Consider the following 27690-nt stretch of genomic DNA (forward strand, 5'->3'; position numbering starts at 1 on the left):
TGGGGTGTACTATTGTTAAACAATGGTTGGGTGTTTTGGTGATGAGATGTTTGAGTGGTCATTGGTGGGGGGGCTACGTGAAGTAACCCATATGAATCATCTGGGCTATAGACGGTTGTGGTTGATGCGTATGGTTGTTGGTGGGTAGGGTTTGATTCTTGGTTTTGTGGTTGGGTGGGTGGCATGAATGGATTGCGAGGTTGGGTGTTTGGTTGTTGGGTGGGTGTCATGAATGGGTTGCGAAGTTGGGTGTTTGGTTGTTGGGTGTATGTGGTAGGTTGATTGTTGGATTTTGGTGGTTTAACATTGGTGTTGGACGGGGACTTGTTGTTGGGCGTATGATGACGAAGCTAGTTGGCGTGGATCAATCAAATACTGGGGCTCAGACACAAATTGTTGCATTGTAACCGACCTAAACCATGCCATATATTGTTGAGTTGGTCTAGCATTATGTATGTCTGGTTCGTTTAAGATGTGTTGTCGTCGATTCCTCTAATGACGACACATCTCTTTTGCGAAGTCTCTCCAGTCGGAATAATCCCATTGTGCATCGACTCTTTTTTTATGCCAATCTCCCGAACACGTCGGAGCTTCTGGAATCTGTTGCTGCATGCCGAACTGCAGTTTTACCCGGTCACTCTGGTGCATCTCCACAGTAGTGAACCGGATAATTGATGTCTTTACTGTCCAAACTGCATCATCATCATGGTTAACCTGATGATCAAGACCCAGATATGACCTCCAGATAAACTATACAACAATACGACATGATTAGATGATAAATAATTTGATAAGTATCTTTAAATTAAAATAGAGTTGTGTAGGAGTATTACATCGTCTGGTCCAATGTGATCCAATAAATTGCGATAGACTACTATAGCGCCTTTCAGACACCTATTGTAGTTTATCCCTCTAACTGACCACCTAGATCATAAACAATTGATAAATATTATGTATAGTTAATAGTAATATAAAGTCTAATTAATTATATGGTAAAGTTTTAAACTTTCTTTGTTGCAAACAGGAATATGAATGACTTCTCATTTACCGGAGCGAGTGACGACATTCTTGACCAACCCCATGCTTGTAGCAAATATGCACATAAATAAAAAGTACACATATTTTTTTTGGCATTTTTACCCACTGCACTATATAGATAGACCAACACAGCTGAACATCAACTATATGTGTTTACCTTATTAATGTTGCGTAACAACGGTAAATACATAATATTTATTGTATTACCACTACTTTCTGAAAATAAAAAATTACCAAATAAAATCATAATATAACACCGAGCTTTAATTATTTTTTCGTACTCGGTTGATTCTTCGGACAATATTATACTCACATAATATTGCTTAAGATATTTTAAATTTATACCTTGCCCCCTAGCTTGCCCGGATGACTCTCCCTCAGTTTGATCGTCACACAAAGGGGCACCCAATAATTTACTGCAGATAAAGTTGTCCTGGTTAACTCTACCATTCACAACCTTACCATTTATACGTAGACCCAACAACATATATATGTCCTTAAGTGTGACGGTACACTAACCGAAAGGAAGGTGAAATGTGTGGGTCTCGGGTCTCCATCTCTCCAACAAAGCAAGAATAAATTTGTAGTCCATCGAGTACGAGACTATGTTGAGGAGATTTCCAAAACCATGTCCTCTAATATATGGTTCTATCAAAGGATCATGGGGTACATATTCATGTACACGACATCAAAATTGCTTTGGATCCTAATAAAACATAAGTAAGAAATAAAATAAAAATAAGTAATATATAATAAAAACATAGATAAGAAAGATATACAAAATAAATACAAAATAAGTAAAAAGAGATTAATAACATACAAATGTCGAGATATTGTCGAGTATTCCTCTGTGTTCATCACCCATAGTCAACAAAGATATAATGTTGCAGAGGTTGAGTGTTGCAGAGGTTGAATGTCGTAAAGATAGAGTGTTGCAGAGGTTGAATGTTAGTGTTGCAGATGATGAGATGTTGTGAATTGATGCCCTATTTATAGATGAAGAAGTCTTTACTAGATTTGCAACCTACGCAACATGTGATTGGATGCATGCATGGCATAATAGAGGAGACGCCATAGCCTTAGGTGCATGCATGTAGGAGGCACCATAACCTTAGGTGCATGCATGCAATATTCCAATATTCACATGCAAGGTCACATACGCCCACAATAACAAGTGTCTCAGTTCATTGATCAGTCACAAGTGTTTTGTAAAATTGATGACGATGAGCAAGCTGAGGTGAATGTTGTAGATGACGAAGAAGAAGAATCCAAGATTTTGGTTGATTCAATGGTGAACGCTGATGAAGAAATGGAGCCATTACCAGCTAGTCATGTATACTGTCCACCTTAACACATGACAAGGTTGAATTTGGGTTCTAATGAACCTTCATCAGATATATGGTACAATCCTTATCTACAAATGCAAGGATCTTTGAAATAAGGAGACACATTTCGCACAAAAGAAGATTGTGTAAAAGCCATTAAAAAGTTTCACAAGGAACTATCAGTTGATTTTAGAGTTGATAGAACTAATGCATTGAGGTACAAAATTTATTGTCCGAATAAGCACTGCCTTTTCAGGTTGTTAGCTTCGTACCGGAAGAGGAGCGATTCTTGGGAGATTAGATCCATGGGTCCAATTCACACATGCATGTTCACAAACCCAATGCAAGACCATCAGAAACTTAGCTCTCAGCTAATATGCGATGAAATATTGTCTGTCATTGGCAACAATTCATCGTTAAAGGTGAGTACAATAATCTCGCATATTGTAGCACAATACCACTACACTCCATCATATAGGAAGTCTTGGATAGCTAGGACAAAGGCTGTTGAAAAAGTGTATGGAAATTAAGAGGAGTCTTACAAACAACTTTCAAAATACTTGTTGACTCTAAAACAGTATGCTCCAGGGACTATTGTCAAGTTGGAAACGTTGCCCGCGTATACACCAGACGAGATGCGTGCTATTGGAAATGGAATATTCCATCGTCTCTTCTGGGCGTATCAACCATGCATCATAAGTTTTTATTTCTGTAAACCTATTATACAAATTGATGGTACATGGTTGTACGGAAAATACAAAGGAACGTTACTGATGGCAGTGGCACAAGATGGCAACAACAACATTTTTCCAATCACATTTGCCCTTGTTGAAGGGGAAACTGCTGAGGGATGGAGTTTTTTCCTAAAAAATCTCTGATTGCACGTTGCACCTCAACCTAACTTATGTTTGATCTCCGACAGACACCCTTCAATCATCAATGCATATAATAACATTGATAATGAATGACAAGATCCTCCTTCGATACATGTCTTTTATATTAGACATAGTGCTCATAATTTTATGCGGAAGATCAAAGACAAAACGTTGGGGAAGAAGGTTGTCAACGCTCATTATCAGAACCTTCTTTCAAACACTATCGCAAATAAATAAGATTGTCAAACGCATATGCAGTACGGTGGATCGACAATATTCCATTGGAGAAGTGGACTAGGGCATACGACAACGGTCAACGTTAGGGCCACATGACAACAAATCTTGTGGAATCAATGAACTCTGTCTTCAAAGGCATCTGTAACCTACCTATAACCACTTTGGTGCAGGCAACATATTTGAGGCTAGGGGCGTTGTTTTAGACCAGACGTTCCAAATGGAGTTCAATGTTGCAATCTAGGTAGTTGTTCAGTGATGCTTCAATGAAATTCATTAGACATGAAGCTGCCAAAGCAAACACACACGTGGTCACGGTGTTTGACCGTACTAAAGATTGGTATAGTGTTGTCGAGTCCATGGATCACAATAAGGGCATGCCGATGGGACAATATATAGTGGAACTAGATAGAGGTTGGTGCGACTGCGGAAAGTTCCAAGCCTTTTGTACGCCCTGCTCCCATGTCATTGTGGCATGTTCAAAGGTTCGAAGGGATTCATCCTACTTATTATCTGATGTTTACAAAGTCACCAGCCTATCAAATGTTTACAAAATTAGTTTTTCTGTAGTGGCAAAAGAGGATTATTGGCTAGAATATCAAGGGGACATCGTCTGACACAACGAAGTTATGCGAAGGAAGAAAAAGGGTCGCCCAAATAGCACCCGTATTCGAACCAAAATGGATACGGCGAACAAAATGGTTAGATTATGTAGTTCATGTCGTCAGCCAGGTCACAATCGTACTAACTGTCCTAGTGTTGGAACGAGCACAACCAGATAAATTCACATGTACCTCTGTTGTAATGTATGAAAAACTAAATTTATTTCATATTATAAGTTTGTGAGGAAATACCATTACATAAACAACAACACAAACAACTAAAATAATTAAAATGCAATAACTAAGCGATTACAACCATCAAAACAATTTTGAACATATAATGCATCATCCTATGAACGTCTCTGTCATTCTTAATATCCACTCATTCACACACTTCTCCATTTTGGTTGAACATGGACATAAGTCATTGGATTCTTCTAATCCTTTCATCAACTTCAATTTCTCCATCTAACCAATTGTTCAACGTCTGATTAAGACGTTCAAACGAATCTATATTCCAAAGTCGAATCTTTATTAGAGACACAACGGCGGAAAAGATTAAATCGGCATTTCGCTTGTGAATGTATTCAGACATGGTTAAAACTCAAAAACTTGAAGGAGAGTGAAGTTGAATGAAAGAAAATATGGTTGTAGGGTAAAAGTTGTGTGAAAAATATGGCTGAAGGGCGAGGTATTTATAGAAGGAGTAAGAAAATGTATTCACCAGAGGACTAGGCGCCACACATATCAACACATGTAGGCGCCAGAAGCATTAGCGCAAGCACATGCAACTACATGCATGCGCCAGCTTCCTTGGCGCCACCATGCAATGCTTCTAAAGCATGCGTCGGTGGTGCTAACGTCTCCTCTTGTTTCAAAATGCGCATCTGTATTGAAATATTATTATTTTGAAGGGAAAAATTTGAAATATTAGTTATTTTAGATTTTTTTTAAATTGTGGTTATTTTAGAAAAAAATCGACAATTGATTGATTTAAAAATACTACTACTTTCTTTATAAATTTTAAAAAGTTTTGAGCATTTCACATAAATTATAAAACTTAATTATTACTTTATAGAAAAAGATAAAATTATGTGAGACTTTGCAGTAATATCCCTCATAAAAAAAATATTTAACGTTATATTAAATAAGAATAAAATTATAAATATTGTATTGGAATTGAATTTTTCTTTTAAATTACAAATCATTTTATAATTTGAAACAGTGTAAATTCTTACCCAAAATATATTGTTACACTTTTTTGGTTAAGCAAAGTTAGAATTATCCGATTACAAAAGAAACACCGACAGAAATTCAGGAATGGAAAAATTCCACATCAATTTCTATTATTCTTATTTTACTCATCTAAATTTATAGTACCTTATAAGCTATTAATTATAAAATAGCTTTTGTATAAAAAAAATACCACAATATTTAACAAAACTCCCTGTTTTCGGGCTGGCAAAAATATTGAATTAATATGCCAACATGTTATGAATTAAATGATGGACGGGGTAGTTGTATCAACTAACCTCTCTCCTCCAACTTTCACCCTTTAAAATCACTTTTCTCATCTTCCAAATTTTTCACAACTCAATGATCTTTTCCTTCTCTTCTTTCTTTTCTCATCATCTTTTCCAAACTCCATTTTTTTACCTTCAACTTTTCCCATATTAACTTTTTATTTCTTTCATGGAAGAACAACAGAATCATTCTTCTAGAACCTTTTCTTTCGAAAGAAGAAAACTTCCCAACTTTTTAATATCTGTGAAGCTTAAATATGTGAAACTTGGTTACCACTATTTAATTTCCAATGCTATGTACTTAATTTTAATACCTCTCTTAGGAGTAACTTCAGCTCATTTATCAACTATTTCGATCAAAGATTTAATCCAACTCTATGAAACTCTCAAGTTCAACTTTCTTTCAATGACACTATGTTCAAGTTTAGTAGTATTTCTCGCAACGCTTTACTTCATGTCACGTCCAAGAGGCGTATACTTGGTTGATTTTGCATGTTATAAACCGCAACAAGATTTAACTTGCACACGAGAAGTTTTTGTCGAGAAATCGAATTTAACAAAAGCTTTTACAGAAGAGAATCTTTTGTTTCAGAAGAAGATACTTGAGAGATCAGGTTTAGGGCAAAAGACATATTTGCCAAAAGCAATATTGAGGGTCCCACCAAATCCTTGTATGGCTGAAGCAAGGAAAGAAGCTGAAGAGGTTATGTTTGGTGCTATTGATGAAGTGCTTGAGAAAACTGGTGTGAAGGCTAAGGATATCGGAATTTTGGTTGTGAATTGTAGCTTGTTTAATCCAACACCTTCTTTGTCTGCTATGATTGTGAATCATTATAATTTGAGAGGGAATGTTCTAAGCTATAATCTCGGTGGTATGGGCTGTAGTGCCGGACTTATCTCTATCGATCTTGCCAAACAACTTCTTCAGGTTCGCAGACTAATTTAAAAAGTAAATTTTTTCTTATAAATATGATCAGAGAAAGTCTAAATTTTTACAGAGAAAATTTTTATTTTTATTTTTGCAAATAATTAAATGAGAGTAAATTGATAGTACGTGCATGTGAATTTGAAGGTAGCTTACATGGGTGGATATAGTTTATTTATGCCATTAAATGGCTAAAAGTCAATTTTTTAGTAAAATCTTTTATTGCATACTATTAGAAATTTAATTGGACAAGTGATCCAATTCATACTACATGTTGTAAAGTTGTTGGCAGTTTTTTGTTGGCTCTGCCAACCTAATTAATACCCTCTTAACTTGCATGAACCCAAATACCCCATAGTTTTGGACCCTTTAATGATGTTGTCCCAATATATATATATATAATATATATATATATATATATATATATATATATATATATATATATATATATATATATATATATATATATATATATATATATATATATATATATATATATATATATATATATATATATATATATATATATATATATATATATATATATATATATATATATATATATATATATATATATATATATATATATATATATATATATATATATATATATATATATATATATATATATATATATATATATGATTTCATTACCTTAAAATTCAATTACTAACTATATGATAAATAACTATATAGGTACATCCAAACTCATATGCCTTAGTAGTGAGCATGGAGAACATAACCCTAAACTGGTATTTCGGCAACAACAGATCAATGTTAGTCTCAAACTGTCTCTTCAGAATGGGAGGAGCAGCAATCCTCCTCTCCAACAAACCCTCTGACCGCGGTCGAGCGAAATACCAACTAGTCCACACGGTCCGAACGCACAAAGGCGCGGACGACAAATCCTACGGCTGCGTCTTTCAAGAAGAAGACGAAACGAAAAGAGTCGGTGTCGCACTCTCAAAAGACCTAATGGCTGTCGCCGGAGAAGCACTCAAAACAAACATCACAACATTGGGACCATTAGTCCTTCCCATGTCAGAACAGCTCTTATTTTTCGTGACGCTGGTTGCGCGGAAAATCTTCAAGATGAAAATAAAACCCTACATTCCCGATTTTAAACTAGCTTTTGAGCATTTTTGTATTCATGCTGGAGGAAGGGCGGTTTTGGATGAACTTGAAAAGAATCTTGACCTAAGTGATTGGCATATGGAACCATCAAGGATGACACTTTATAGATTTGGCAACACTTCTAGTAGTTCTTTATGGTATGAATTGGCTTATACAGAAGCTAAAGGGAGGATCAGAAAAGGTGATAGAACATGGCAAATTGCATTTGGTTCTGGATTTAAGTGTAACAGTGCTGTTTGGAAAGCTTTGAAGACTATTAATCCTGCTAAGGAAAAGAGTCCTTGGATTGATGAGATTCATGAGTTTCCTGTTCATGTGCCTAAAGTGTCAAAAGTTATTGAGTCTTAAGTATCAATATTTTCATGTTTTTTATTTATTTAATCTATGTTAAGGAATGTGTTTGTTTAAATGAAGTACTAGTAACATGTTTATGGTACTTTTGTTATTTCTTAGTAGATGTTGCAAGAGTAGAAAAGAATAACTTTGCAAATTTAATTTGTATTTTGTTTTTTCTTTGAATGTAGATTCAATATTTGGACATGTTGGTCATGTTTTGTTTGTATCAAATAACTTGTTAAATGTATGCCAATTAATTTTCAAAGTTACTTGTCAAGCTTGTATATGTGTATTCCTTCTAACCTTCATTATAAATAAATAAATAAAATATTTATTGTTTTAATTCAAACTAAAAATAATTTTTAACTAACTTCGCTGTATTTTATGATGTTATATCATAAATATCATTCATTCGATTAAACTTTCAATGCTCTCTTAGACAGGCTTAGTTCTAAGAGTGGTAGGTTTGTTAGCCTTATAGATCTATACAGTGTTATTCTTCTTAATTATGCTCTATATAGCATTCATTTCTTCTATCTATCTTTTAAAGGTTATTCATCAATGCCTGAAATGCCATTATTCATTTATAAAGAGTTCCTACGTGGGGGATCCGTGTGTGTGTCTGTCAGAAAATAATGTCGGTCAGGTTAGGTGGTCATAAGTTACTTCCCCAAAGAAAATATGAGGCATTGGGTCCGATATTTATTGGTCTTCAATTTGGCTCTGTTGGAGAAATGGAGATGATTGTCTCATGTGTTAAATTGCAGTTAGTAATCGCATTTGTGACCATAAGTTGTTGATGAGGTTTCCAATGTAATGACATTAGACCACAATTGTGGTGTGAATTAAAATCATGTATGCAGCTGTGTTAAAATTCATATTTGATAACTTCATTTATCTTTATTTATTTTCTGTTGTTTTATGATTTTGAAAATTTGTTATTGAATAAATTATCGGGTCGAGTCGCGGATTAGGTTGCTCTCTTTAAAATATTTTGCGAGTTCAAAACTGTGCAAAACAGCCGATCAACCACGATGCCTCTAAAACACAAATACCACTCATTGATGGTATAAATACTAATCGTAGCATTTAGTGAATATCAGTTGAAAAGAAAAGAACAAAAGAACATAAAAGAAAATTATATATATATATATATATATATATATATATATATATATATATATATATATATAGAGAGAGAGAGAGAGAGAGAGAGAGAGAGAGAGAGAGAGAGAGAGAGAGAGAGAGAGAGAGAGAGAGAGAGAGAGAGAGAGAGAGAGAGAGAAGAGAGAGAGAGAGAGAGAGAGAGAGAGAGAGAGAGAGAGAGAGAGAGAGAGAGAGAGAGAGAGAGAGAAGAGAGAGAGAGAGAGAGAGAGAGAGAGAGAGAGAGAGAGAGAGAGAGAGAGAGAGAGAGAGAGAGAGGAGAGAGAGAGAGAGAGAGAGAGAGAGAGAGAGAGAGAGAAGAGAGAGAGAGAGAGAGAGCACTACGCCAAAAACTGGAATAGACAGCGCACCTTAGAGGGCGCTTTATTACAAAAGTGCACTCTAAAGTGAAGAGAAAAAATAAGGAGCGAACAACTGGAATAGACAGCGCACTTTAGAGGGCGCTTTTGTAACAAAGCGCCCTCTAAAGTGAAGCGAAAAAATAATGAGAAAATGGAGGGACACCAATAGAGGGCGCATTTATGAAAGCGCCCTCTAAGGGTACCCTTAGAGGGCGCTTTTAAAAAAGCGCTCTCTAAGTCCATGTACATTTCCATTTTATAAGGCGCTTTTGGAAAGCCTTAGAGAGCGCTTTTAGAAGCGCCCTCTTAGGCCCCCTTTAGAGGACGCTTTTTTTACACAAGCGCCCTCTAAGGTCCCCTTTAGTAAACATTAAAATTATAACATATACTGCATGTCTCTTTATTTTCCCTCGCTATATGCTATTTCGTTTACATAACTGGGTTTTCTCTCTACTGCGATTACTCTCGTCCTCCGTTCGTTCTCCCTCCCTCACCGTCGTCGTCGTCGTCGCCTTTTTCTGCTGCTGCGTTCACGTTCACTGAGTTATCTGCGTCCACCGTCGCTGTTCACTTTCTTCTCCATCGTTACCGTCACCTTGAAGGTATTTCTCTCAATAGTTTGTACTTTCAGGTGTTTGATTAGGGCATTTTCTAAACTGAGTTTTACATTTTGTGCATTATGTTGATTAATGTTGTTTAGGGCAAACGAGCACTATATGGTGTTCATGAGCACCTTGTTGAAAATCATTTTTTGTTATTTTTTTGTGTATGGTTTTGACCACTGAATGTTGTATGTTATATGGTTATGTAAGGTTTTTTTATTTCTGATTGAAAACTGATGTCATTTGGAGTGTGTTTGAGCTTGTGCTTGGAAGTTTGATGATTATGGATGCAAGTTTGTTCATGTTCCAAACACCATAAATTTGCATTGGTCTTTTGTATGCAGTAGGTGTGTGTGAGTTTGTATTCAATAATGATGAAAAAAAAAGAGAGTTTAGATTGTTGTAACATGAGAGAAATGGAAGGTATATGAATGTGTTTTTTGTGTAGCTTCACGAATATGGTCATTGTCTTACTTGGGTCTTATTGAATCATTTCTATATTACAGATAAAATGGCTAGTAACCAAGACGATACCCATGACGCGAGTGGATCACGTAACAATGTTGAAAATGAAATCAAACGAGGATTGACTGTTATGAAGTCAATCATTCGTGCAAGAGACAAGGGTGAAAAATTCGAAGTACATTGGAGTGCTGAAGACCAACTAATTGAGCCTAACGGTTCAATGTTGGCAAGTTACATTGGTTTCCTTGTTCGACAACATATTCCGATTACATGTGATAATTGGAGAAGTCCGGAATTGAAGGTTGGCAAAGAAAAAATATGGTCCGAGATACAGGTACTTACCATATATTGTTATATGTTTTTTTTGTTGACTATTTGTTGACCATATATTGTTATAATATTACGTATAATAACACACTCCATGTGTATGTTTTTTAGAGATCCTTTCACATCGATGAAAGCCGGCAAAAATATTGTATTCAATTGGCCGGAAAAAGACTCTGAGGATTTCGATCCTTTTTGTCCAACAAATTTCTCAAGGATGAGGAAGGAAAATTTGTTGAAGCAGAACGGCCAATGAAGTATGCGGAGATTATTTCAGCCGAAGAATGGGATAACTTTGTCGCCAAACGAAGAAACGAAAAATTCCATGTAATGTCTATTAATTATGGTATTATACAATTGTTAAGTTACTTGGTTCTAATATGCCTTAAACTTTTTTATCCAGGAAGTAAGCGACAAAAATCGGAAAAGGGCATCAAAACCCGCGTATCCGTACAAAAAAGGGCGTACGGGATATGCACGGTTACAACAAAGAATTGTGAGTATATTCAAATGCTATGAGCTTATACATTGTCACAATATGTTATAATTGATGATCTTATAATCTGATTCAATGTGTAGCTAGACGAGGAGAAAAGTGACGCAACATCTCTTCCGGAGCACATATTGTGGAAGGTTGCTCGGGTTGGGAAGGATGGGGCTGTCGTTGAAGCGGTTCAAAATGTTTATGACGAATGTGTAAGTATATATAACATTATTTCTTTAATTATATCGAAAATTTTGTTAGACATATAATTCATTTTTAATCTCCTCTAATAATATTTCAGGAGACTTTATCCCAAACCTTACCTTCAACCGAGGTCCAGGATTGCAGGAGCCTACTTAGTCGAGTACTAAATGTTCCTGAGTATTCCGGTCATGTGAGGGGTAAGGGTTTTGGTGTGACTCCGTCGTCATTTTATAAAAAACCAAAAACAAAAATCCTACCAACAAAGAGGTGATGGAGACCTTGGCAGAGTTAAGGGCACAAGTACTCGAACTGCAAAAGGAGAATGCAAGGTATAGAGAGGAAAGGCGCGGTTCCGAGGCAAAAGATACTAGTGACCGAGCTAGTATCAATTGTCAACCGAAATTTCCCGAGGTAATTATATATGTTATTATGAAATTAAAATAGCACTTTTTTACTTGACACATATACACGTTAACAATAACATATTTATTATTGGTTTAGGGCATTACACCTTGTCAGCTGTATCTATCGTCACCAACTTATCGCATAGTTGGCAAGGGAAAAGTGCACAACACTTCGGGTGAATTACTTCACCATAATCCCCTCCCGGTGAGATATATGAAAGTTTCGGTTGACCTTGTATTAGTTACGGACGCGCTTCTACCATTACCTGACGTTGTTTCAGAGACAACGTTGATGCGAGATGCAGTCGGATCCTTTGTTGGATGGCCGTCAGATCTAATTTTCCCAGATGCCGAGGTATATATGTTCTAAATGATTATGAATATTTAGTATTCACATTTCAATTCAGCTACAATTATGATATTTAATCAATCCTTATTACATGGTAATGTTAGACTCCTACAAGACCCACACATAAAGTTGGTAAAGGGATTTCAAGACGCATCGAGTCGGTTGCATCTCAAAAAGAGGTACAAATATATATACCCATTGAATTATATACGCAACGATTCTGTTGCATCACAAAAAGTTATGATTTAATTTATATGAATTTTTAGGTTCCCGGTCGAATGTTGAAAAAAGCTGGTAAGGATATTCCAACAAAGTCCGGGACAAAAACAAATCCTAAATCTCAAAAAGAGGTACAAATATATATACCCATTGAATTATATACACAACGATTCTGTTGCATCACAAAAAGTCATGATTTAATTTATATGAATTTTTAGGTTCCCAGTCGAATGTTGAAAAAAGCTGGTAAGGATATTCCAACGAAGTCCGGGACAAAAACAAATCCTAAATCTCAAAAAGAGGTACAAATATATATACCCATTGAATTATATACACAATGATTCTGTTGCATCACAAAAAGTCATGATTTAATTTATATGAATTTTTAGGTTCCCGGTCGAGTGTTGAAAAAAGCTGGTAAGGATATTCCAACGAAGTCCGGGACAAAAACAAATCCTAAATCTCAAAAAAGAGGTACAAATATATATACCCATTGAATTATATACACAAGATTCTGTTGCATCACAAAAAGTCATGATTTAATTTATATTTTTAGGTTCCCGGTCAAATGTTGGACAAAGCTAGTAAGGAAATTCCAACGACGTCCGGGACAAAATCTCAAATTATGATGCGTCTTGAGAAAATGGTGGAAGAGTCAGATATTATGCACGGCGCCATCCGTAGTGTAGATATGGATGAAGGTGTTTTCGGAATTGCTCATTCCGAATTAATTGCAAAGGAGGACATGCAACAACTTTTTGAACACGAAGAATTGGGCATCGCTGTCATTCATACATACATATGGTACTCCGATCAATCTATTATTTACTTAGTTGAACAATTTATTTACACATTTCAATGAGTAGTCTAATATTTATTATGTTTCTATTTAAGGTATATGTATGACACATTGATGCGGGGAACTGAATTGTGTAACCGATTCAATTTTATTGCTGCTTCCCGTATCAACACAACGTTTATAACGAAAAATCCAACATCCGTAATGAATGAACTAGTCGATAGATTCATGGTGGCCGGCGATAATACTACACCCAGTTTGTATTTTTTACCGTTTAATTCTGGCAACGGGTTAGATTTTCTTTCTAATAATTTCATTCTAATCTATGTATATCTTTTACGTAGAAAATTTTCATGCATCTAAATTTTTGTTTTATTTTACAGTGGTCACTGGGTGTTGGTTGCTATGGATCTTTCGAGACTAATGGTGTATTATCTCGATTCGTTACCGGGTGATTGGAGTAAATATCCGAGTATGAAGAAGACGGTTGACGCGTAAGTGAAATTCCCCTAAATATTCGTGTGTATTTGTATATTTAATTATGTCTGTCAGATTGATCTCAATATACGTTTTTATTTTGTTAGGGCAATACTAAAATTTAGATCGAAAAAGAATTATCGTAATAGGAAGGACATTACCTGGGTCAGAGTTCAGGTATATATTAAGTTTCTTATTTTTGCTTATAATAGTGTTTGTAAGAAATTAACTATATATATATATATATATATATATATATATATATATATATATATATATATATATATATATATATATATATATATATATATATATATTATTTGTTTTTCTATGTAGTGTCCTCAGCAAAACAATTCGATCGATTGCGGATTTTTTGTATTGAGATTTATGAGAGATATCATTGCGTTGAATCATATAGACATCCCAAAAATGGTATGGAATAATAACTTAGGGTTTATTTTAATATTATCGGATATTTCATCTAATTTGTTACTAAATCATGAATATGTTTTATTCTCTTAATTGTAGTACTTTGACGAATACAAATCTTACTCAAAAGCTCATTTGGATGAAATGAAGGATGAATTGTGTCAATTCATTATTGATCATAGAATCATATAGGTTGTAGTTGTTGTACATATATGTATGGAATGTTGTTGTACATGCATGAATATCAATATATTAATGTTGTATATATGGAGGATTAATGTTGTATATAAATGGATTCATGTTGTATATATCAATGGATTAATGGTGTATAACATTGGATTAAAGGATGAAATCAATATGAATTTTACACTTTTGCAGCATGCGAACAGGTTCCCAATTAAATACCCACTGTTTTTCAAACAATTTTTTTTAAAATAACTAACACTTTAGAGGGCGCTTTCTGTAGGAAGCGCCCTCTAAACACTTTACATTGACAACTTTAGAGGGCGCTTTGTCCAGAAAGCGCCCTCTAAGGTGGCCCTTTATGGACCACTCCAGAGGGCGCTTTTTTCTGAAAGCGCACTATAATGTGGCCCTTAAAGGGCCACTTTAGAGAGCGCTTTCTCCAGGAAAACAAAGCGTTGTCTTTACCTATGCCAGCGCCACTTTAGAGGGCGCTTAAAAGCGCTGTTATAGGCCAAAATAAGCGCCCTCTTTTCCCTTATTTGGCGTAGTGGAGAGAGAGAGAGAGAGAGAGAGAGAGAGAGAGAGAGAGAGAGAGAGAGAGAGAGAGAGAGAGCGTGCGTTTGCGTGTGCGTGTGTACGTGTGCGCGTGTGTGTGGTGTGTGTGTGTGTGTGTGTGTGTGTGTGAGAGAGAGAGAGAGAGAGAGAGAGAGAGAGATTCTGAAATTCAAAAATCTGGAATGAAGAAATTTGGAGTAAATAAATCTAGATTGGACTGAATCTGACCCATAACTAGTCGTTATAAAACTTGGTCAGCAAGGCAATCGTGAAAACATGGAAAGCAAGTAGATCGTGAAAACTTGGTCCAAAAAATTAGGGTTACCGTTAAGGGTCAGCACATCAATAATTAGATTAATCAATATTGATTAATTTTCATCATTTTGAACTCTAAAAAATAATGGATCACCCCAGCCAAAGCCTTAGCCTAGCCCAAAGCGAGCCAAGCAGGCCGAACTAACAATAAGAGTAGCAGGCGCAAACGTGTAATGGTGTATAATGGTACATCCTCATCTTTTCACAAAATTTTGTACGCCTTTGGGCACACCTCAAGAGATCAACCTACGATATATATGTACTACTCAAGTATGGTATCCATGTGGGAATTTAATGAACTTTTTTCAAATTCACCTCTTCACGCACTAGCTCATACTTGTGCTTATTTCTTACCAACAAAAAGCCAACAAGTCCTTCTAGTTCCCCATTAATCCTTTGATTTTCAACAGTCTCCCACTTGAATTTAAAAAAGTAATTTTAGAAGTAACGTAAAGCGTTTCTAATATTATGCATAAATAGAGGTGTCTGCGACTTAAACCTTTGCCTAGCAAGTAGGATTCTGATTCAACAAGAATGATATAATTGTCTTGAAATCTATCTCAGACATCAAACTCGCATACAACTTTTTCTTAAGATGTATTATAAAAGTTTGGGCAATGTAAATAACTTTTAAAGTAACTTTACAAAGAAAGTAAATAACAAAATTATAAATGATTTGATACAAAAGTAGAATTAATGATCACATGTACATTGTACTCAAGAACTCGTTTCTCAACAACACGGATATTTTGAGTAACATAGAAGTTTTTGCACAAAATGGAACACCCCAATCCTAATCACTAAGACCCCTATTTATAATAAATCAAAAATAACAGTAACGAACGATCTCTTCTCCAAAAGATGACATGTTCTTGCTTGCATGGATTTCGTCACTTACTGCATTCCATGCGTCTCTTCAAGAAACAGATAAGGCCAAAAAATGGTTAAAAGCTTTAATCTAAATCGCCTTATTCGAATGCGACTTCAAACGGACTCCGTTGTCGAAAAGTAAATTTGAATTCTAAAATATTTCTAAGTCCCAGACCAAACTTTCTTCGACAAAACCTTCTTTGACCACGCCTTCTTACCTTCTTCGCCGAAAACAAATATACTTTTCCAACATCAAAATTCCATCTAACAAATTGCACCCCAAAAATGTCGTTTTCGACTATATATGGAGAAAAGGGCATTTTTTGAAATATTTCGGCATAACAGTATCTTTACTGTTGTAACGTCATGGTCATCATGACCATTGATCGGTCACCATTTACACTCAGTTTTCATCATCTATCCAGGATTGAATCTTCATGACTCGGTAACATTTTGCTCTTTATTTTAGTGATTTCTTTAGTTTATTGCATTTTATGAATTTCCGCTTGTTTTATGTTGCATTAGTAGCTTTTCTCCTTTTGTCGCATTTTATGCGTTTCTGTGTAGACTGTTTGGTTTCCAGGTCAGATAACAAGTCCGAAAGTGGCGTACCGGAAGAATGGAGGTCAAAGACTTAATGAAAAGCGGAAAATAGACAAAACAGGGGGCTGACACGGGTGCCCGTGTCAGCTGACACGGCCCGTGTCAGCATGGAATGCTGGATGGACTTACAGTGGAGCCAACACGGGCAGCAATGTCACCTGACACGACCCGTGTTGGCCATTTCGCCCCATTTGCTGATTTTTCATGTTTTAACCCCTTTAGATGTCCGGAGGGTAGTTTGGGCATTTCACAATGTTTTTAGTTGTTTGGAAGCTATTTAGTTTGAATTTGGGCACAGAGAAAAGGACTTTTTGATCGTGGAAGAAAGGAGACAGAAAGAAGAAGCGATTGTGCAAAGTGTTTAGAGGAGAAGAGATCTTCAAGATCGGAAGAATTGAAGATCAACCTTCATCAACAACAACTTGTAATGTCTTTAATTTATAATCTATTGTCTTTGAATATTATGAGAGGCTAAACCCCCCAATGCTAGGGGGGTGTCCCTGAATTGCTACTGTATGAATATTTTATCCATGTTCTTATAATCATTGATGTATTCTTAATTCAAGTTATTATACAACGCGCTTAATGCTTAATTTTATAGGACAAATGAAATTCTGATCTCTGGTTAAGGTTTAGGTCGGACAAACCGCCTTATCACTTGTTGTATAATAAAACCCACGTTTAATCACTTAGAAATGAGGATCAAATTGTGGTTACTGTTAATTCTTAATAAACTACGTATTTCATAACAGCAATTTGAATAACTAAGGAATTAGGATTGAAATTGCATGTTAATGGTTTTTGGCTAAGGAATTAGAGAAAACAACTCTTGAGAAACGGTTTTGAATTATGATAACATAGATGTTATATGATATGGAAGAAGTGTAATACAAAGCAATTCATACATCTGGCCCTAGCATTCTCTCTCATATCGGTTAAACTGTTTTTATACGCTTTATATTTTTATTTCTTACTATCTGTGAAACCAAACATCAAACCCCATATGCTCTTTTGTTCAATTGAATTATTATAAGTATTGATACTTACTACGCAGTCCTCGAGATCGATACTCGGGATAACTCCCTTTTTATTACTAAATTGGTGCAAATAGTACACTTGCTATTTTACCGATCAACCATCTTTCTTCAAACGTCTCATCGAGACGCATAAAAATATCAGTTAATCATTACACTTCTATTTCCTAGGAGATCCTGGGTCATGCCAACTGCTACAGTCCGATCATCTTTCCTCTGATCAACACGCATCCCATGATCTTCAACAGTTACCAACATTTTGAGATGAAACGTTTTTTACCCTACTATAAGTACCTCACTTCACCTTCTTCCTTACATTCTTCTGAACTTTTCTCCATTATCACACACAAAAAACTTTTCCTCTTCTCTTAATAAAACTCTAAACACAATAGATTTCCTCCAAATTTTCTACCATCAATGGCGTCAAAAACCAAGAACTCCAAAGATTCCAAGAAACAAACAAACATTCCTCTTGTTCACAAGATCTTAGGTCCCAAAGTCATGGGAAATCAATAATACATCCCGGAGCCCCCTCTTGAGGAAGAAAAATGACGCATTTATTAGTCATAGGTATTAATTCCTATCTCACTCTCTGGTAAAACTCATGCAATCATAGGCCCTTTACCAAATATTAATGTCAATCCTGAAAAACTCAGAGTACTTTCCAACTTATCATCGAACCAAACCAATAGCTAGTAGGAAGAAATCTAAAACTAGTGGTGAGACTGTGAGCGTTGAGCCAAATACTGTAGTCGATACCCAGGCAAAGTCTTCGACTGAGCCTATAGAAAAACATATCAACTTATTTATGATGTGTTATAATTATAAGTGCTAATGATATGGTCCATCAAGATATTACTCTGAATGAGTGAAGACTGAGTGTAGAAACTAATCAAAATATAGAGAGAGTTATTGATTTGATTGATGAGAATGGTGATTGTAAAAGGGAGTGGATAAATCAGACTTTCCCTTAGCACATTATAGAACATATCCCGACAACTAATCCTCCAAGACCTGATCATGGCACCTAATATGTGTATGTGGAAAGATATAACAAAAGGTAATTTCACTGTGTCAAGTGCCTACAACTTCCTCAATTTGAATGAGAATGACCAACAGGAACCTGAGGAGTGGGATAAAAAAATTGGTGTTTATCCATAGTCGGAATAATGCCTAAAAAGAAGAAAAAAACATAGCAAATAAAATTGCCAGTGAGTCAAACAATAAAACATTTAGTGTTTGAAATTTTTTCCCATGCTTTAATATAGCTACAACAATTTTAGACATAGTTAAAAAATATTAGACACGGTTTTACCTTGGTAAAACGATGTATGAAAATTCCCAACCTTTTTAGTTATTCCAGTGTTCAAATGTGGCTAAAATTTGTGCATATAAGTGTTGAATTATGATTCCTTGTGTCGAAGCAGATTGCTCGACATAACAAGGAAGTGTCGAATCACCTAGTGTCTCAAGTTGTATTAGTGTGCCAAAGTGTCGAAGCATGTTGCTTCAAACATGATTTCGACTTAGGCCTATTTTTAGTAGTGTTAACTATTTTGGGCTTTTATGGTTTTGGCATTTGACTTGGGGTGCAAGCTAACCTAAATATATAAATAGAGGGAGTAACTTTTATTCTTGTAATGTTGTATTCATAGAATTTTGCAGTTGCAAAGTGAATAAGAAGTTTTCCACAGGTTGTGGGCAGAGAGAAACTCTGCAGAATATTCTTCTTCTCCTTCATCGTTCTTTCTTTTCTTTCTCCATTGTTCTTCTCTTTAATTGTTATTCTGTGGGTGATAACAATCTTGTTCATCAAGATTGATTGAAATTCTCCATAGATTTTGGTGGATTTCCAACAATAAGTTCCCACATTTTTTTGCAACGGCCATAATGCAAGCTTGGCCAAAATCAAAACATTATTAATTTTCAAGTATTAGAGAATGATCAGGTATCAGTGCCATGATCATGTATTGGAGGATGAATTGCCAAGATATGTTATTTAATGTGTTGAGGGAAAGTCTGATTTATCCACTCCCTTTTCCAATCAACATTCCCATCAATCAAATCAATAACTCTCTATATTTTTATTACTAGTTTCTACATTTAATCTCCACTCATTCATAGTAAAATCTGAATGGACCCAAGCATCAGTCCAAACATTGGTGTGTTCACCATTACCAATAGTCAAGTGGCTCCTTTCTTTTATACATGACCAGTCTTTGACTAAATTTTTCCATAAGTTTGACTCATATCCTTTACCATCAACATTTTCAAAATCATCATTACTCCTGTCATATTTACCTTTCATAACTTTGCACCATAAGGAGCCATCACAATATTTTAACTTCCAACCCAGCTTTAGAAGGCAAGCCTTATTCATGTGTTCAAGGTTTCTCAAACCTAATCCTCCTAACTTTTTAGATTTTGTTATAGTACTTGAATTGACAGAGTGAATATTTTTACCTTCTTATGTATCTCCCCATATGAAGCCTCTCTGTATTTTCTGAATCTCCTTAATACAAGCTTTAGGAATAGCACATATCATCATTGAAAAGTGGGAATAACTTCAATAACTGACTTTGCTAATATAGTTCTCGCTGCAGAGGAAAGTTGCCTCCCTTTCAAATTTGTGAGCTTCACCTTGACTTGATTTATAAGGTGTTGGTGGTCCTTTTGTTTAGGGCCTATACCTATAAAAGGTATTCTTAAATACTTTCCCAATTCACTTGCTAATATCTGGTTTGAATTTTATTTGAAGTCTGTCTTCTTTTCTTCTCTATATAAGAGAATGCAGTTTGTGATGAAGGGCATTCGAAAATTGAGAGATTCAATCTAGAAACCCTGAGCTTGCCATCAACTTTTGTAATCACCTCTTGTAAGTGTTTTTCAATAAAATTATGTCTTCAAATACATTCATCCTTACTTATGCATTTACTTCCGTATTTATTTTAATTCTGATTATTCAATCTATTTTAATAATTATCTTCATTCTGATTATATTCTTTTACAATTAAATATTATAAAAATCATAGATTTATACTATTAGTTTTGACATTTTTTGGTTAATATTAAAATTTTGTTATTAATTGGATTAAAAATAATAAATTTTATATTTATTTTATTATGTTTATAAGAATGTGTGAAGAGGATGGGGGATAAAATCCCCTTTGTGACAGGATAAGGAACGGAGATGCGGAATAAATTTGAGGACAACAATAAAAATGATAATGCATCCTCCATCCGTGTCCCGTTTTATAGACATTCATATTGGTAGGTGGATGGTGGATCTTGGAACAATCTATGGAGCTTAAACTACATTCTTTGCAGGTTTGAATTTGCATTAGGAATATGAGTTAATTTTTACAAAATAAGTTGTACGGAATCAATATAGAGCGTGACTTTATTTTTCATACAACCTCTACTTCTTTATCTTATGAGTTAATGATTTGGGTTTTAGTTTGTTTAACATTTACACTAATTATTTAGAAACTTGAATTACACATAAATTGAAGACAAGTGGGCTATAATTTTAACATTTTAAAGGTATTGTAATCCTTTGATTTGTATTAAAAATTGTTGTGAAACAATGCCCAAGATAATAGAGTATGATCGGTTTCTTGATTAACAAGAAAATCACAAAGTAAAAGAAAAGATAGAAGAGAAGAGAAATACAATTCAAAGTGGTTAAAAATTGGATTCTTGATTCAGTTACACATTAGAAAACAATGTTTACAATTGAATCTCAACAACACAATTTTCTCCCTTCGATTATGATTATCAGGGATTCTTAGGAGAAGTGGGAACTAATATGCTATTTACAAAAAAACTAAACCTTAGCTTTCAACTAACATAATAAACAATTGACCCAACAGACTGACCCAATTCAACATGTTAACTTAAGAGGATTTTTTAATGCACCTTATATGTTACTTATGCACCATGAAAAAATACTAAAATTCCCCTTAAGTTTCGGAGATGCATCTCCGGGCGTACTCAATACACACACACACATAGGTCATTCTGAGTGACGCTCTATTATTTATTTTTTTAAATACCTGAGAGATGCATTTCTGTAACGTATGCATAACACTAGCAAAGGCAGAAACAAAAAACGTGTATTATGATAAAATAAAATTAACATTCATAATATAACATAAGCATTACATAGATGATTTCAACAAAAATTATAACATTACACTTCAATATCCAGGTGGAGGTTTCAACATTTTCACAATATCTTCGACCGATCTTGAAATCATCGCTTCCAACTCGAAAGGAACTTTTGTTTTGAAATAGAAATATGTATTCCACATAACCCTTACATCTGCATCCATCTTGAGCTCAAAGTTGCTGAACTCAACCTTCCCTCTATTTTCAATCGGCGGTGAACGGTACTCATGCTTGACAATTTTTCGATTGTCTCAGTATGATGGGAGATTATGGACTTCTTATTTTAGATATACATGAGAGGTTTACTCGGTGAGCTTAAGCTTATGTCTGGGTGTCGCACTGTAGAATGAGACATTTGTGACATACCAGATGATGTTTATTTGTGATATTTGAGACATTTTCAGTTTGTGTGAAATAAAAAAACAAGAGCACCTTAATTTATAGAACCTATAGATAAATTTCGACCATTCAAAATCGGGCATGCTGAATCCAGAGATATATCTCTAGTTCCGCACTCTATTATCTTGTTCCGGAGATACATCTCTGGAACCTCTCCTAGACCAGGCAGAAAATAGAACCTTTGAAAACATGACATATTTGAAGACTTTGTTTGACAAATGAACAAATGTTATGGGAAAGATCAAAAAATGTATTAAAATATTAAGAAATTGAATATATCACACTTCATTAATATTGAGACATAATTATATACACTTATTTGTCCGGCTAAACAGGAAATTAAAGTGAATCAAAACATTTGTCGCCGGATAAATTTATGGGTGGCACCCCCTTTGACTTTTGAGCACTTGACTCTCTTTCAATGTTGCTCAATTTCTCGAACTCTTGTATCATTTCCATAAAATGGTCCAGCCAAGTTTTGGCTTTTGTTGTTGAATGAGTCGTCCACTCCGCTAATGTAAGTGGTATAGAGCATTCCAGTTTCGAGTAAACTTGAACAAAATATCGTGATTTTGCAAGCCACACAATACACATAATACGAACATTTGGATTTTGAGGTAGGGCAGTGTGCAGTAGGAAAAAGATTTCCGAAAAACCGTATCGTGTAAGATCAACACATACTCTCATACACACATGTTATAAGGTGGCCCATTTCAGGGAAGCGCATCCATTTTCCCCCCGGTGTCGGTCCACTAAGGCAAGAAACAAGAGACTCATAAACTTCATTCAATCGTTCTTTCTTTCTGTACAACCGTGTGTATGATTCTTTATGAGTCCTCAACTCTTGGATAAGTTGATAGAGTAAAAGTGTATGATTATCTTCTCCTTTACCAAGTAAAGCCAAAAAAACTCGATAATCGTAATTATCATCCCCCAAACTAGCTCGATAACCGCTCAATGTATTTGTGCATAAAAACTGGCATCTCGTCAATGAATGGAATCTTTGGCGGAGGAGGCAAAAGAGGTGGTTTGCTAATGCGAGCTCCTTTAATGACAATATTTAAAGATTTTTGAGTTGGTGAGTCGGGAAAAACTTTGTCAACATGTTCAAAATATGAAGGAGGTTGTGTCGTCGAAGAGTCATTCGGTGTATGCTTGAGCTTCTTCGAAGCACCTTTTATTTTCACCGATTGAGACAGTTGTTTCAAGTCGGTGGTTTCCAGATAATCAATCTTCCTCAATTTTTCTTTGATGTGGAGTTTCATGTTGTTACCGGCTTTCAAAAACATCTCTTGTATCACTTCCCATTCGGTCAAGATAGAGATATTCGATTTACCATCTTTCATGACACCATCATCATCAAACTGAAGCCTCTTCCAGTGAGTGCAAAACTCATCCATTCTTATTAGGCTACCAAGTTTCACCTTTTTTGCAATAAAACAAGCACGTGTGAGATCATATGTTTTCATAATTGTGCATCCACACTTTATGATATTGGGGCCTACATTATCAGCTCGTTTAGCCTCGTGAAAAATATAATTCAAACCCGCTCGAAATATGTTGTCGACCAACTGAGAATAAAGATTGTTGTCTTTAAATCTGTGTTCCAAAGCTGTGATGGTCCAACCAAATGATGTTTGTATCTCATTATGCTGGTTCTGAATCATTTGGTTCATGGAGTCTTAATCCCTACACAAGCCGCCCTTACTATTTCCCAACCAATTCTTTAATGTAGCATGGGCAGATTAAACTTGGTTAGTTGTTGTATTTTCAATCTGTCTAACCTAATCAGCTTGAGCATAAACAATTTTCTCCTTCACCTAGTCAAGAATTGTACTTTTAACATATTTCAACAAATCAGGATATTTTTCGCACACTTTCCTGAAATGCATAATGGAATCGGCATATAATTTTTTAGTGGAAGAATTTACTATACGATTCCATGCATCCATTATTTTTCCACAACCACACCCTCCTTCACCATTTTTTCATCTTCGGACTTTATCTATTTTGTCCCTACCGTGGGTTTAACCCAACTTCTCACATTATTTGTTATGTGATACCTACAAAGTAATGCGTAAGAAGTAGGAAATACCTTTGCAACCGAATTCATCAAGGTGGTATCGCGGTAGGTAACAATCACTTTAGGCATCTTGTCTGGGTCCTTTGACATTTCCTGACACACCTCTAAGGCCCAAGTAACATTCTCCTATTTTTCTCTCTCTAGAAATGCAAACCCGACATAATAGGTTTTCTCAATAGAGGTAACCCTAACCATCTCCAATAATGGAAGTCTATACTTGTGGGTCTTGTACGTGGAATCAAGTATGAGCACAAGAGAAAACGTGTTGAACAACTTGGTGGAATTCGGATGAGTCCAAACTATATCTCTAACGGTAACTCCATCCTCACACGTTCGGTACCTAGACATATAACTGTTATCATCCAACAATTTCAAGAGTTGTTGCATTTCAGTTCTATCCCCCCTAAGCGCTTTGTTTGTTTGGTACCGAATATTGTGCACTTGCTTGATATTTGAGATATTTTCCGGTCATTTACGTTTCAAAGTTGCAAGTATATTTTTCAATTGAACCAAAGTCAATGTCATGTCAGCAACGCATTCCTTCTCTTCCGGCATGAGCCGACAAACAATTGGATGGACGACTAACTTTTCACACAAATCATGGTTATGCAAACCATATATGACATTAAATCTCCAGCTTTTGTTTGCCAACATATAACCATATACCTTAAAGGGACACTCACATTTTCTTGATTCAGTGTCGTCTCGTTTAAAGTTCCGGAGAGGAGGTAGATATTTCCCACTTCTTTCGTACGTCATTGTCACAAAAGCACATCTTCTATCTGAATCATTATCGGACCTTCTGATAACCACACCAAATCCTAGTTTGGATGCCTTCGTACAAATCCATTGAAACATGTGATCACGAGATTCAAACTCTTGCTCATTTTTAAATTGGTTGCCAACATCTACCGCCTTCACATCAACACCTTTAATAGTGGGAGACACAACTTGTTTTGGGAAAACATCAGAGTGCACCATATCTAATAAAAACAATTACCATAAAACAGTAAATAAGCGATAATGTTGTAAACGGAGCTGAAAAAATGAACACAAATAGATATGGGAAATGCATTTTCTGATGATTTCATACTCGTTCCGAAAATGTATCTCCGGAATAAACACTTGTTTTCCATAACGAAAACAAGCTTAATGTGAGCAATGAGGCTTGAAATAAATTATCTTTACCTGGAATTTCAACTTCTTTTGTTCCTTTGATGTGATGAAACATAAGATTGAAGATTTGGAGTGAAAATGTGGATTGAGAATGGAATGATTTTTGGTGAGGATTTTGAGTGAGGAGAAAAAGTATGGTTGTGTGATCATGCAGCTCTGTATTTTATCAAATTATTTCGGAGATGCATCTTCGAAAATATTTGACATGCAAAGGTGACAGCAAATTTCAAAATCTTACCTCTAACTTCTGAAGATGCATATCCGAAATAACCATCGAGCTTATTAAATTTCATTATATTTGTTGAAAATATCAAGAGATGCATTTCTGGAAAAAAATTTAGTATTCATCTAAGATGGCACTCATTTGGTGTGCTATAGCGTTGGTGCATGGTACGTCCGGAGATGCACTTCCGGAATCTGAGAGACATTTTAGTATTTTTGCGTGGTGCGTAATTAACATATATAGTGCATTAAGAAATTTCCTAACTTAACCAACAAGCTAACATAATTCGACAAGCTAACTAAGACATGTACATGCAAGAACAAACTTCGACTACGGCATGCATATCTTTAACTTTGATAGAATTTACGACAACACTAACTTATAATCCATAAACTACAAAAAAATGATTAACACTCTCTGAATACCTCTTATACTTTCACTTGTTTATAAAAAATCAGACATAATAATCAATTTTAATATGTAAATAGTGTTTTTTATTATAATATAAAGTAGTTTAATATATCACTATATTTGTATCAACACTAAAACCTAAATCACTATTATATTACTTTACCTTTTCAAAATCAGCACACATTTTATTTTAGCAAAAATTAATGTAATAAATATTTTACTTATATTATTAGAAAAATGGATAATATAAATTAATTTTATACAGTTAATCATTGATATCATCTATTACATTTAGTTGTATGATGTAATAAATAATATATTTTTATCAAATAATATTATACAAAAAGTTTAAACTTTCAGTGCATCTTCATAAAACTGATATTATTATATATTTTTATTCTTTACATTTTACCTCCTTATGAAAATTGAGCTATACTTCTTCTTCTTCTGTCTCACAACAACAGGTATCTTTTTTCTTATTTTTATATGTCTCAAATTATTTGTTCATTTAAAATAAATCAATATGATATTTATTATTTTTTATCATTAACTTACTCTTATTTATTATATTTTAAATCACATAATTATTTTACTATCTATTATTAATAAAATTATTTTAATAAATAATATTTATTTTATCATTGAAATCAATTCAATTAATTATTATCTTAAAAAATTTAAAGAAAATATTTATTGTGAGACAGAAGAAATAACATATAAATTTGACTTCTATATATCATCAAAAGTTGGTCTACATTAAATCACGAATCAATATTTAAATTTGGACATTTAATAATTAATGTTGGAAACACAAGAACTGATAAAAAAAAATTGAATCATAAAACAGTCACAAAGAAAGTTTGGACCCTAGAACAAGATGTTATATATGGAAATTTTACTCTTTAATGTGTTACCTAAGTTCTTTTAATGTTTGGACAATCCAAAGCGCTAAATTAGGTTTGGATGACAAAAAGTATAGTACAATAAAAGTACTAACTAAGTATTTTCTATTAAATGAGTTTGGTTAAATGGCTATGGTTAAAGAGGACAAATTTCATATGAGGTGAAATATGAACCCTCCTTCTACTGAAGTTTCACCAATATTTTAAAATGACAAATCAACCCTTCATAAACATGGTCGATGGTTGTGATTTGGGAGGATGAGAGTGAAATAGGTGGAACACTATCGGTGAGAGATGCTTAATGTTACAATCAGAGTACCAACAGAAACATTGGCCTGGTATTCAACCATGTTATTTTATAAATATCAAACATGATCCTAATAAAATGTCCGTGACATATTCACACAAATAAATAAAAAATTATAGGTTATATCTATGAATCACGGACTCCGACACAGATGTCAGGATACGACATAAATAATATAAAAAATATAGAACATCGGCACGATT

The 27690-nt window shown here is 34.7% G+C and overlaps 3 protein-coding genes across 3 annotated transcripts; 2 read left to right on the top strand and 1 right to left on the bottom strand.

The window, feature by feature from the left end:
• The first annotated feature begins 5605 nt into the window (after positions 1-5605).
• LOC127093602 (3-ketoacyl-CoA synthase 20) lies at positions 5606-8257 on the top strand. The gene is made up of 2 exons (XM_051032546.1): positions 5606-6525; positions 7219-8257. Exons 1-2 carry the CDS (start codon positions 5767-5769, stop codon positions 8002-8004), a joined length of 1545 nt encoding a protein of 514 aa, XP_050888503.1. The 5' UTR covers positions 5606-5766; the 3' UTR covers positions 8005-8257.
• A 4513-nt stretch (positions 8258-12770) lies between these two features.
• On the top strand, positions 12771-13774 carry LOC127093603 (uncharacterized). The gene is made up of 3 exons (XM_051032547.1): positions 12771-12850; positions 13105-13352; positions 13443-13774. The coding sequence occupies exons 1-3, from the start codon at positions 12779-12781 to the stop codon at positions 13708-13710; spliced, it is 588 nt and encodes a 195-aa protein (XP_050888504.1). The 5' UTR covers positions 12771-12778; the 3' UTR covers positions 13711-13774.
• An 11162-nt stretch (positions 13775-24936) lies between these two features.
• LOC127095132 (uncharacterized) lies at positions 24937-25937 on the bottom strand. Its single transcript, XM_051033865.1, has 2 exons — positions 25883-25937; positions 24937-25451 (listed from the first exon to the last, which is right to left on the bottom strand). The coding sequence occupies exons 1-2, from the start codon at positions 25935-25937 to the stop codon at positions 24937-24939; spliced, it is 570 nt and encodes a 189-aa protein (XP_050889822.1).
• Positions 25938-27690: the final 1753 nt, after the last annotated feature.

Source organism: Lathyrus oleraceus, chromosome 6, assembly GCF_024323335.1.
Source record: "Lathyrus oleraceus cultivar Zhongwan6 chromosome 6, CAAS_Psat_ZW6_1.0, whole genome shotgun sequence".
Lineage (NCBI taxonomy): Eukaryota > Viridiplantae > Streptophyta > Magnoliopsida > Fabales > Fabaceae > Lathyrus > Lathyrus oleraceus.